The following is a 12,869-nucleotide window of genomic DNA, read 5'->3' on the forward strand; positions in this document are numbered from 1 at the left end:
CTCGTGCCCGCCGCCCTTGCCTGTCCCCCGGATCCTTTCCTCTCTCCTTCTCTACCCTTGCAGCTCCAAGCGTCTGGTGACCCTGGCCCGGGGACTTTCGCCCGCCTTTCTGCGCTTCGGGGGCAAAAGGACCGACTTCTTGCAGTTCCAGAACCTGAGGAATCCGGCGAAAAGCCGCGGGGGTCCCGGCCCGGATTACTATCTCAAAAACTATGAGGATGGTGAGAAACTTGCTTCCCACTCTTGCGAGGTGGGGGAGTGTGGGGGGTGGGAGTGAGTACTCGGTGTATGTAGGGTGGGGGGAGTGCAGATTTGGAGGAGAATCTGATTCACCTGAAAAACTGGTAGCTTCCGGCGAAGGGACACTGGAGTGTGGGACTCCTGACATGATTAGGCAAAGGGGGCTGCCAGGTTGTCCTTGTCCAGGCTGCCGGCCTTTCCCGTGGCTGCTGAGGCTTGGAGGCTGAGAAGTGGTAGCCAAAAACTTTTTGGCAGGCTACCTGTGGGGAGAAGATGTAATGGGTTTCTTGAGAAAATTTAGTCAGGTTCATAGGCTGCTAAAGGGTCAGGGTCACATTTCCTTCCTCAGATTATAGAAAAAGTGCCTTTTTGTTTTTCTTGTTTCTTTCTGTCCTGAGATGAGGCTACGTAGGAATTCAGGCTTTTTTGAAACCCACTCTAAAGTTTTCTGGAATAACCCCTTTTATATTGGTCCCTTTTGGGGGAAGGTTTGAAAATCTTCACAGTGGGTTCTCCTTCAGACTACCTAATTTCAGTCACATTTTTTCCTCACTTTAAAAATCAGATTATAAATGCCAGCCTTTCTTTCTAGGTTCAGATGAGTTGGGTTGGAAGGGCTTTAAAAACTCCAAATCCTATTCCAGTTTAAGAGGCCAGTCTTTTTAGGTTTGAACAGTCTCATTTTTACTAGGGAAAAGTGAAAATGGTATTTAAAAATTGTTTGGAAAGTTTGGTGTTAGTATCTCTGAACTTTCTGTGTGGGTAGACGAAGAGTCTTTCAAATAAGCAAGGTGGCAATTGATGGGTCTTCAGCTACTGAGGTTGTTTAGATTGGATAGAAGTGGCATCAGGGTTCATTATTGGAGGACTATCTCTGCCCTGCTGTCCCTTCTCATAAAAGAGCTACAGTTTTACTTTTAAAGGGCACAGGGACAGGTTCTCAGAGCTCCCTGGGTTTTGCTACATCTTGTCCTTATAAATCAGCAAAATGAAGAAATGCTGTTATATTTTCTGGGGCTTTCACTGAATGAGAATTCTGGAGAGTTGGAATCTATTTCAAGGCTGGCTGAGAAACTTTTTATTTTTAAGTTTCAGACTGGAGAAAGAGAGTAAGACTGAGGCTTCTTAGGTTTGAATCTTTTACAGCATTTGCCCAAGTGTATAGGTGTTTAAGGCTACATCTTTTCAAAGGTAAATGTCATTGCCATAAAAACATGGATTGCAAATAGATTTTGCTGTCACTCAGCATAAAATGCTGAAAGGTAAAAGATAATCCTGAACAGCAGCTCTGATGGTAATTTGACCCAGGGCTTTATAGCTCCCAGGGTCACTGTCAACTCTGTGATCAGATACAAGAAGGGAGAACATTAATAGTTTTCCTTATGAAGCAGCTCTTCTTCAAACTTATTTGAACTACTTCCTCTTTAGTTTGTGGAAAAACTTGTAAGAGCCCCAGAAACCACTGTGGGGAAAAAAAGACTATTGTAAGTTTAGGAATTAGCTGTTTTCTCCTGTACCTAGGATTATATTACCTGTTCATTGAACACACAAGATCTGCTTAAAATGAAGTGTACAATTTGTTTCCCTTTGTAAAAGGAGAAAGTGGGCATCATGGGGAGAAGGGAAATAGGCAGAAGGCTGTGTCCCATAATACTTCATAGAATTAAAAAAAAATCAGAAATGGAAAAGATCTAAGAGGTCATCTTTAATCCTCCCACCACTTCAGGGGCGAGTCCAGCCAGGATCATTCCATATGTAGTCCTTTTCTTGTTTTGTCCAACATGGTATTAAATATCTCTAGGAAGTAGTTTTCACCACTCCTGTGGGAGAGAGTTATTCCATCCCATAGGTTTTTGCCCGTAAATTTCTCTAAAATTTTCCCTTTATATTCTCCAAATATTTGATTATTTCTCTTTATATTTTTTAGGCACTTACCTTTAAAATAATTTCTGTCTTTGGTGTGAGTGTCAGCTTAAAAAAAAGGTTTCTCTGTAGCTGTGTTTTATCTAGACTACCTGGATTTAATTCTTTTAAAACTTTCTTTAAAGTCAGTCCTTCCAGACACTAATCTGTTTTATTGCTCCTAGCTGAACTCCTTTTGATTTATGTCTCCCTGGTAATAAGATGCTCTGAACTATATCAGTATTTGAGGCCTTAGCAGAGTTAAAGAGAGTAGGAATGCCCTGTTTCTGCCCTTTGATGCTCACATATCCTTAAATCACCCATATTGTCTTTGTTGTTGCATGTTGCATTGCAGAATTAAAAGCAAAACTGGTTTTGCTATAGTCTCAGCCATTTTGCAAACATTATACTTCAATTGTAACTTTTCATCCAGTGATAACTGTCATCATAATGAGCTTCTTAAAATAATTAAATCTTCTTAGTAAATGGCCCTGTAATAGGCACTTGGGTGTAAATACCTTATTTTTTTTAAAAGATGTATTCACTTAAACATAATACAGAATAATAACATACATTTTGAATAATAAGATACATCTACTGGCACATTATGAAGCTGAGTGATGTAGGGAAGAGAATATGGAATTTGGATCCAGAAAGCCTGTATTCAGACCTGGCTCTATCACTTATGAATATGTGGCCCTGGGCTTGCTGATTCTCTGTAATAGATAGATATGATAATACTTGCTGTGCATTGCTTCTGTGAGGATTCTGAGCGGTAATATGTATAAAATATTTTGTCAACTGCAAGCATTATATGAAGGCTAAGTATTATTTCTTTTATTAAAGGCAGTTTCAGAAAATTTCTAATATATACATTTAATATTTTAAGGTGGAAATAAAGAGTGACTAAGATGCAGTGATACCGAACTTTATACAGAAGAAAGGAGAATTAGGGAATTGTTTTAGAGGATTAAGAGAATGTAGGGAGAATTTATAGGGATAATTGTCTTTAAGGAACAGAGGTAGAGAACATAGAGTGGCTGTTTTTTTTGTATGTGTGTGTATGGTAATGGGAGAAGAGACATCTTTAGTTTTGTTATATACCAACATTAAAATGAACTGATAGTTCTAGCTTGGGTAAAGTACACTTTTTTGGTTAATTCATTCATATTGTGACCTTGATGTGAGTTTTTTTCTTCTTCCCCTGAATTAATACTGTAATTAACAAGTCATGTGGCTTCCATTTTCCAAATACTTTTAAAGCATTCTAATGCAGTTGTGTTTCTCTTTCTAAAGCCACTATTTATGTATCACTTTGGGAACTTCTCCAGTTAGTCCTTTAATACAGTTACCTATTCCGCTCTTTGCTTAGGCAACTTGAATTTCATACAAACAGGGTGATGATGGAATACATTTAAAAAATAACATTGTTCCTCATACTTAAGAATCTTACACTTTGCCTAACTTCCTCTCTGTTCTATGTGATGTTATGCTTTTCTTGCTCCTAACAAAGAAATCTTGGGTTAATCTTTTGTTCTCAAGTTTATTTTGCTCCAGTCTGCCCCTTTTTGTTATATTCAGAGTGCTTTCTTTGTATTTCTGTCTCTTTACTGCCATAACCATATCTTTAATCAAGATATACGCTATTTATTATGCACATCAAAAGCCAGCTTAATATTTCTAAAATTTCCTATTCATCATGTCACTCTTTTGCTGGAAAACTTTGATTATTTTTGTATTGCTTATAGAAAATGTTCAAATTCCTCAACTTGGCATTCAAAGCCTTTTTCAGTCTCAGCTTACCTTTTGTACCCTATGTTTTCATATACCTTTTATTCTAGCCGTTCTTGATTTTCACTTAAAACACCTTTATCTCAACCCCATACCTTTGTTCAGCCAGCCTATCTCTGCTTTGAATGCCTTTTTCTTGGCTCTGTTCAAATCTCACCCTCCACTCCACCCAATTCTTGGAGACCCATGGCAAATGCCCCTTGTTTTCACAAAGTCTTTCCTGAACAGGTAATTCCATAGTGATCTCTTTGTTCTCTGGAGTATTGAAGCTCTTTCCCTTTGTGTTATTCTTTTGGCCCCTTCTGCCTTGTTTTGCTTTCTTACTTTTCACATATATATACTTGTTTATTTTACCTTTCCAATTAGGATGCAAATTCTTTGCAGGAAGGGACCACATCTAATTATTGTGTATCCCAAAATGTCTAGCATTATATATGACACATAGTAGAACTTCAGCAAATATTTTTGGGTACATACTAGGTTAAGAACCTCTTAAAGGCACTTTAAAAATAGAAGTAATGAATGCAGAAATGAGTAAACACATACATGAAGTTTCTATTCATTTTTCACCTTCAATGAATATTCTCTTGAAGTCCATTCTTAATACTTATTTTAATGACGTACTTCATTATTTTAACCATGACTCTATCTTTGGTAGTCTGAGTGTATGGTTTTATACCATGCATTAAGTCAACTTTACCACCTGATCTAAAGCCTTGGACTGGACCCATAGAATTTTTTTATTGTATCTGTGTCTTCTTTGTCTTTACTTTTTGCTTTTCTTGGTTAGCCTTATGTAGTTTCTATGCCTAATTTTCCAATTCCCAGTTTAATAGTACCTTTTCACAAATTTAAATACTTTTTCAATCTCTATCTCTTAAAATTTTTCTCTTCTGAGAGCTTTTGAAATTCTAAATAATGAATGTGGAGTACACTTTGTAAACTCTAAGGCACTATGCAATTATTATTATTGTTCTCCTTTCCCCAGGAAGTTTTCCTAGTTTTAGCAGAGGTGAGGTAGTTAATTCTTTATCTTTCTATTCCCATTCCATTAACCAAGACATATGACATAAGAACAGCACATTGCCAAAATACATATTTGCCTTGAACTCATCCACCTTTCACTGTCTCACTTTATTGTACATAAATGTTTCTTAAAATTCAGTTACATTTAACAAATATTTGTTGTTACCTACTCTGTGTTTAGTTTCATGCCGGACAAATAATGGCAGATTCTCCAAAAAATAAAAGATATGGTTCCATATTAACATTAGAACACAATAGTAATTATTGTTGTCGGCAAGATCCACTAATCAGTGTTAAAATAAGTTGATGAAATTTAAGGCAAACAAGATATTTGCATAGCCTCAAAGCATCTTTCCCATTATAGTAATTAATTAATTATGACAGTTTTAGCATATTCCCACCAATTCTTTGATACTTCTAGGATATGGAGCTTCTTTTCTCCTCTTGAGTATGGGCTGGATTTAACAACTCATTTCTAAAGAAGAGAGTCTGTGAAGGGGGAAAATGTAACTTTACAGTGGAGAAACTGTCAGCCATCATTTCAACCAAGTGATCAAGGTTAACATCAGCAGATAAGTCATGTTCATATCATGTATTCCCCGTGGTGGGAAGGGTACTTCACCCTTGTGATATTCTTCCCCCAAATCCATAACTCTTTGTAAATATGAGAAGACACTAGTCAAACCCAAATTGAAGGATACTCTACAAAACACTTGACCTTTCCCCTTCAAAAGACACTGTCCCTGCTGTCAGTGAACGCATAGCTTGTTAGTGAGATAACATTTATACTGCTAAATCTGAAGAATAACACAGAATAACAGAAAATATAGAATGAAGTGCTAAATGGAACATAATAGTTTGCCAGGGTGTAACAGGAAAAGTAGATATGAATACTGACCAGGCATAGGTGAGAGTTATGTTGGGCCTTGTGAAAGATGTGTAGATTTTGGAGACATAGAGGCAAGTTGAGAGGACATTTAACTCAAGGGAAAGAGCATGAGGCAAAGCCTAAGTATGTGTTTGGCAGTAAGGAGACCACCCTGGCTACAAAGAAGGTACGTATTAGAAATTCTTTTCGTTCATGTTGCTAGAACCATATCAAATTCTTTTTTATAGAAGCCTATTTGCACATTTTTTGTTAATTCAGAAATGTTTATAATTTAAAAATATATAAAAAGTACATGTTAGAAATTATTTTAAGAAAAGCTTGTATTTCTAGAATGTCTAATTTGGGTTTTAAGAAGTTATAGTGCATTTTTGTTGGCTCCAAATTATGTAATGAAAAAAGAAGAAGAAGAAAGGACATGTATGAGAGTAAAGGTGGGTTGGGTAAATCCAGATAAGAAGATGAGAATGTTGAATTTTAGTCATAGTAAAATGGAACTGGGCCTATTAGAAAATAGAGGCCATTATAAATTCTTTTACTGCAGTGGAGAGGGGAAGGACATGTTTTCAACATGGACAGTGACCCTTGCCCTCTCCCATTTTCATTTTCCAAATCATTGCACATATTCACATACTCTAGCTAAAGTGTGTTATAACTGCACTTGATGAGGTTTGAGTTATGAAGTATGTTTCAGGGACAGGTAACTTAAAATTAAAGTATTAATTTGGTTATTATAGGATATATAAGATAAAGGTTTTAGAATTTGCTTGATAATTTTTATGTTACTCTTCTTTCTTTTATACAGTAAAAACAGGCTACTATTTTATCATATTCATTCACTTGTGAATTTACTTATTGAGAAGGCATCTAGTTCCAGGCCCCTGTTTGATACTGAGGCTGGGAAGATGAATGAGGCCCAGGTACATCTCTCAAATTACATACTCTTGACCTCTTAATCACTTCAACAGCATCAACCAAAGGCAATTTTTAGAGATTTTTTACGTCAAGAAAAGCCTCCAATCTAAGGTCATTGTTTGGCATTTCATGATTTGTCTTCCAGCAACTTTAGAAGGATTTTATACAATTTAATATTGTATTAAAGGGTGTCAGAAATCCCCTGAGGTTTTGTGTATGTTTTATTCTGCCTTTTTGAAAATAAAATAGATGCATTTTCTGTAATATTGAAATTTGGTGCCCAGGTCCTGAGTGCTAGGTGCAGATCACTGTACCCCTGTGAATTTGTGATATCTCACAAAGATACAGTTATCATGTCATTTAGCCACGGTTTAGTCATTGTGGATCTATATAGTGCTGGAAGTGGTAGAGATCGGGAAACTGTGGTCTACTCCTTGTAGAGGTGGCATAATTAATTTTAGTGAATCAGGAAGTAAATAGATCTTTCAGTCATAACCTCATTTGTATAATTTATCACCTGGTTCTTGGGGTCAAGGATAATCCATGAAGAGTTTTGTGTTCCTGTACAATACATATTGTGCTGCTATTGTCATACAAAATATCACTATTTCTCTTGCTATATTTATTTACATTCTCTCTCCTGTTCTCCCAAGGCCTCCTGGTGGGATGGGTACCTCATAGAAGAAAAGAAGTTTCTTTTAAAACTTCCTGGGCTGTTCAGCCTTACAGTCACATGCTCTGGCCTCCTAGAGTCAGGAGCCTCTTCTGAGAATCCTTCATCAGAATGAATTACATGTTAAGACTCTTAATTTCAGTGCTTCTTAGTACCTTAAGTTTTCAGTTGTGTCTGTCTATGAGGCAATGGATTGGAACTCTGAGCAGTGTGTGTGTGTGTGTGTGTGTGTGTGTGTGTGTGTGTGTGTGTGTGTGACAGAAAGAGATGGGGGTCGAGGGAGAGAGAATATGAATATGTGAGCATGAGAAAGTTTGGTGTGTTTAATTTCTTGCACTTGTCCATGGATGGTCATGTAGGCAAACTAAATACACGTTCATAGACTTGTAGCTAGTGCCGTAGAAGGTATAGATACTTTGCTGAACTCCTTTGTTCTTTGGTTTTATGATCTGATTGAGTTGGGTTCAGTTCTGTTCAGTCTTCTTCACTTTGGTATAGAGAAAACAGTTATTTTGCTTAATTCAATAAATAGTTATTATCAACCATATATCAAGCTTAGTGCTAGCTTAGGGCTACCCAAGAGGAATAAAATATGAAGTCAACTCTTCTCTCTAGTGTTCTGGTCTCCAGTATCATCTCTCTCAATGGTCTCCAGTATCATCTCTCTACTGTAGTCAGACTAATCTTTGCTGAATCTCCACACTGTGCTCATACTATACCCTTTACCTTGAGCACTCATTTTCTGTCTGGATTTAAAACTTTTTTGTCCTTTAATGCTCCACCCAAGTCCCTTCTTTCATTAATCCTTCCTCATTCTCAACATTTTTCTAAAATTCTGCTCTAAATACTTGATCTAATTTAGTCCAAGTGCCCCAGAGTTTATGTTTGATTGACTTAAGCAGACATCATATTTGTCTCTAGGAATTTATACTCAAAACACACTGGGATTGGCATACACATAAAAATCTATGTAGAGATAACCATCATCACACTGCGTGGAACAGACACATTAAGTCAGTCAAAGTACTTACATTATTTACAAATCTTAATTCATGTGTTTTGCTTTTTGTGTGGTGAGGAATGAAGAGTGAAAAAAATATATGCTGCATATTTGGAAACGATGGAGTACATATTTGTATCTATATGTTTGTATTGAGTGACTTGGGGATTTAACCAGTACCTTGTCTTCACTTGCAAAAACACCTTGAAAGGTGGAAGATGAGATTGGAAAGCTGGGAAAAATAAATAGCTTAATTTGTCGTGTTATCTTTGAAATACTGTGGGATAACGGTGGTTTCCCCTACAGCTTAATAATAGTAATAATTTAATAATATTACCTAGTATTGTTGGGTGCTTATTATGTGTCAAGTACTATTTTCAGCAATTTACATAGATTAACATTTAATCCTCTTATCAAACCTATGAGGAAAGTAGTATTTTCTTCATCTGACAAATGGGGAAACTGAGGCGTGGAGTAGTTAAATAACTTGCCTAAGACCACACCACCCAGCTAATGAGTTGTGGAGCAGAGACTCAATGACATCACTCATTAAACCTGGAGGCTTAAGTGGAGCCTCTGTTTATGAACTTCCCAAGAAGACTTTGGTACTAGTCTGTTTTTCTATCCATAAAATGAAAAAAATCAACTACATTTTCTACTTATAGCATCTAATTCTAAGATTCTGTGAGTTAAAGATCCCACACACAAGGCATGCAGGAAATAATAGCAATGAGAAGAAGATAGGATATATTCAGGCTGTTAGGAGGGCCATAGGAGCTCAGAGAAGGGGGGTAAGTTAAGAACTGGAGTGGTCAGGACAGGTGCCTAGGAGGAGGGATTTTGACCTGGCCTTAAGAGTAGATAATAATAATGCCAATAATAGTTACTTTTTGTTGACTTCTTACTGTGTTTTACATATGTTATCTCATTTAATTCTTAGTCTGATGAGAAACGTGTGTATATGTGTGTATGTGTGTGTATGAAGGAACAGAGACTCAGAAAAATCACGTGACTGGTTCAGGGTCCTAAGATGTGAAGTTAGTATGACCAGAATTAGAACCCAGTCTTGTCCTCTCTTCACCATACTTAGATAAGAGGGACCCAGTCTTTAGTTCATTTACTATTTTATTTATTTATCCATTCATCTGTCTGGCACTCAAAAGCCCTGTGCTAATAAGCATTGTAGAGCAGTAAAAAAAAAAAAATTGTGCAATAGACCCTCCTATGAGGGTATTCAAAGGTCTAGTGGGTTAGGAAATAAAATAGTTCTTAGGGAAAACAAGAAAAGAATAATCACAGAGAGACACATGAACAGTTGAAAGAGATGATCGTCACACTTTATGACATGTTGAAGGAATGGAACAACTGATCCAATATGGGATAGAGCTTATTAGTTTCTCTGGGGAGGAGGTCTATTTTGGAAGCAGATACATTGAAGAGAATACTATAAATGAATCAACAATGTCATTGATGTAAGGGAAATGGCAGGGAAAAAAGCAGAAAAATAATATTTGAAAAAGTTGTTGGAAAATTCCCATCATATTGTTAGGTGATTTTAGAATGACTTTGTTTTAATTTATAAACTGGAACCATACTGTACATTATTTTTCTTTCACATTCTAAGCCCAGAGAACCTTTGTGAAGGATAAAGGGAACTGATAAGGTTGAAGTTTCAAGAAAACCCTTCCTTTGTACCTCCCTCTGTTATCTTTCTCTTTGAACTGAGAGTTTGTTAAACTCAAGTAGAGAACACTTTCATAACCACTTAAAATGAAGAAACTATGGAGCAAGGAGGCTATATATTCTGTACAAAGTCTCAGAGGTTATATTTACTGGTAAGTGGCCAAGCTGTGGTTGGATACAAGACAGTTTCACTCTGAAGTTGGTGATTTTCACCATCCCTATTATAGCATAATAGCACAATGCTCTTCATTGTTTTACCCAGACGACTTCAAAGGCCTTTCTTCTAGGGGTTTATATTAGCTTGAGTCTGATTTGAAAGTTTCAGAATGGGGCTAAATGAAAATTATTATTGTTTACCTTGTGGCTGTTTCCATCTGATTTGGGCAGTCATCACCTCCCATCTATTCTGTCACCTCTCTCTAAGGGTTCCTTTTCTCTAGCCTGTCTTTATCCTCCTGCCTGATTAATTTTTTGAAGCTCCATATTCTCCTATCACTGCCTAGCTAAAAACCTTCAGGGATAACCTCTGTCTGCTAACTCAAGTCCTCCTCATTCTCCTCCACTTTTCCAAGGCCCTATAGAGTCAGCCTACCCTCCTTGGCTAGCTTCTCCCCCTCCCCTTTACCTGACTTTATTCAGAAGCAGATAGTGTAGCTTCTTGTCATAGAGGTCCTACTGTCTGCTGTTCTCTTAATTTTTAGCCCTCTGGATCCCTCACTCCATCATCTGTCTGCCCATTTTGTACCCACTTCAGAATTTTTCCTGCATTTCAAAACCTTGATCAAATTTGTCCTCCTTCTTTATGAATTCTTTACTGCCTCCTCATTTATTCATTCATGAAATATTTGTTGAGCCTTAATTTCTAAGGCATTTATTGTATAAAATCAGTACATTGGTTTTTTTCATATTCTGCCTTATGTTCTCAGGTATCTTTTTGTGTATGTTCATGTAGAGTTGACTCTACCCCTAGATTGTAGGTTACTGTGAGAGTAGTGATCATATTATTTCTGTTGTTTCTACAACCTCTAGTAGCATGCCTTTCCCTAGTAGTTCTTCAGTAAATACTTGTTGACCAATTATTTGCCATTTACTTGGTAGCTTAGTATGCTAAAAGAGAGAGTATCTTCCATTCATTGTTTCTGCTTTTTACAAAACTTATAGGGTATTTCTGGTTAAAGCTTAACTTCTTTTTTTTAATTTTTAAATTTTTTAAAGTATGTATCTTTTTTAAAAACATTTTTTATTGATTTATAATCATTTTACAATGTGTCAAATTCCAGTGTAGAGCACAATTTTTCAGTTATACATGAACATATATATATTTATTGTCACACTTTTTTCTCTGTGAGCTACCATAAGATCTTGTATATATTTCCCTGTGCTATAAAAGCTTAACTTGTTTATTCATGTTTTTACGCATACAGTTTTATGTTCTTTATTTTATTAATTACCAATGAAATGCATGCTCTTTAATATAAATTTAATAATACATGTGTCAAATAACTCCTAATCCTACTCCATAGATACAACAATTATAACAGTCTGGCATATGTTTTTTCAGACCTTTTTCTATGCATACAGATGTATATAAAATTTTAAATATATAAGTGAATTATATTATACAACTTGCTCATTGAGAACCTCGTAGTCAGTAATTATGGTCTGTTTTTCAGTGGCTAAAGAATAATCCGTATGTGGATGAGCTGTAATTTAACTAGTGTTTCTAACTCTTCATTGGTACTTTTCTGCAAGAACTTCTCTGTTTGCTATTTGTCTATAGTTTCTAACAAAGCAGTGCTATAGTATCATATTTCTTTCTACAAATTAGAACTTGATCCAAATTATTTATTTTCCCCTAACATCTTTTTAAACACTCTTATCCTTTTTAATCCTTTTAGCTATAATATATTCTTTGAGCAAATGTCAAGAAAACAGCCAGAGCAAAACTAACCCTGTGCATCAAAGTGCGGTTTTCTTTAGTAAAACAAGTGCTTTGTAAAGTTTTGGATACAGATGGAAAGTGACACTGAAAATATTTTGACTTTTTGTTCAAGTAATATATCGCTGTGTGATTTGAAAGAAATCCTAGCTGAGGATTTCTTGATTCTCTTTGAATGTCATTCATCTTGTTAAAGCTGCTCTGTGAATACGAATACTGGTCTGCCAAAGAAGACATATTTATAAAGACCTGGCATAATGTTTTGTTAGAAGCAGACTAAAGAAGGCAGAAGATAGCAATTTTTGAATAGCTCCCTAATCAGTTGTCTGCAGGAGAAAAATAATTACTTTACATTTGTAATGTTCTTCAAAGATTATAAAAACTCCTCTGATCCTCACAGTATATATTAAATTTATTTAAAAATTTTGCATTTACATATTATACATGAGAAAACAGACTCAAGGAAGTTGCTCAAAGTAACATAACTTTTAAGTGGCAGAACTGGGATTAGAACTCAGTACCTCTATTTTCAAACCTAAGGCCCTTAAATGAGGTATACACAGTTAATGATAATCCCGTGACTCAGCTTCGGTGAACTAGGTTGAATACTTGTGTTCTGTGGTAGTTGGGCCAATCTGAAATAGGAAGACTAGAATTAGTTTATTGTTTTTGTGAGAGGCTGTGCTTACTTGCAGGTTTGCAGAGGTCTAGTTTAGTCCCAGATTCTTTTTGAAATGTTCTTCATTGACAAACTTCTGAACAAGCCTCAGGATGCCATTTTTTTTGAGATCTAACCCTTGAATTTCAGACTTCT

The 12,869-nt window shown here is 36.1% G+C and overlaps 1 protein-coding gene across 5 annotated transcripts in view; it reads left to right on the forward strand.

The window, feature by feature from the left end:
• Nucleotides 1-12,869, forward strand: part of HPSE2 (heparanase 2 (inactive)) — a 568,967-nt gene that overhangs the window by 3,192 nt on the left and 552,906 nt on the right. For all 5 annotated transcript variants that reach the window (XM_074373795.1, XM_010971071.3, XM_045507507.2 and 2 more), the window contains exon 2: nucleotides 64-221. In XM_074373795.1, coding sequence (XP_074229896.1) covers nucleotides 64-221 — 158 coding nt within the window. The remainder of the gene's footprint in view (nucleotides 1-63; nucleotides 222-12,869) is intronic.

The sequence above is a fragment of the Camelus bactrianus genome, chromosome 11 (genome assembly GCF_048773025.1).
Source record: "Camelus bactrianus isolate YW-2024 breed Bactrian camel chromosome 11, ASM4877302v1, whole genome shotgun sequence".
Classification (NCBI taxonomy): Eukaryota; Metazoa; Chordata; class Mammalia; order Artiodactyla; family Camelidae; genus Camelus; species Camelus bactrianus.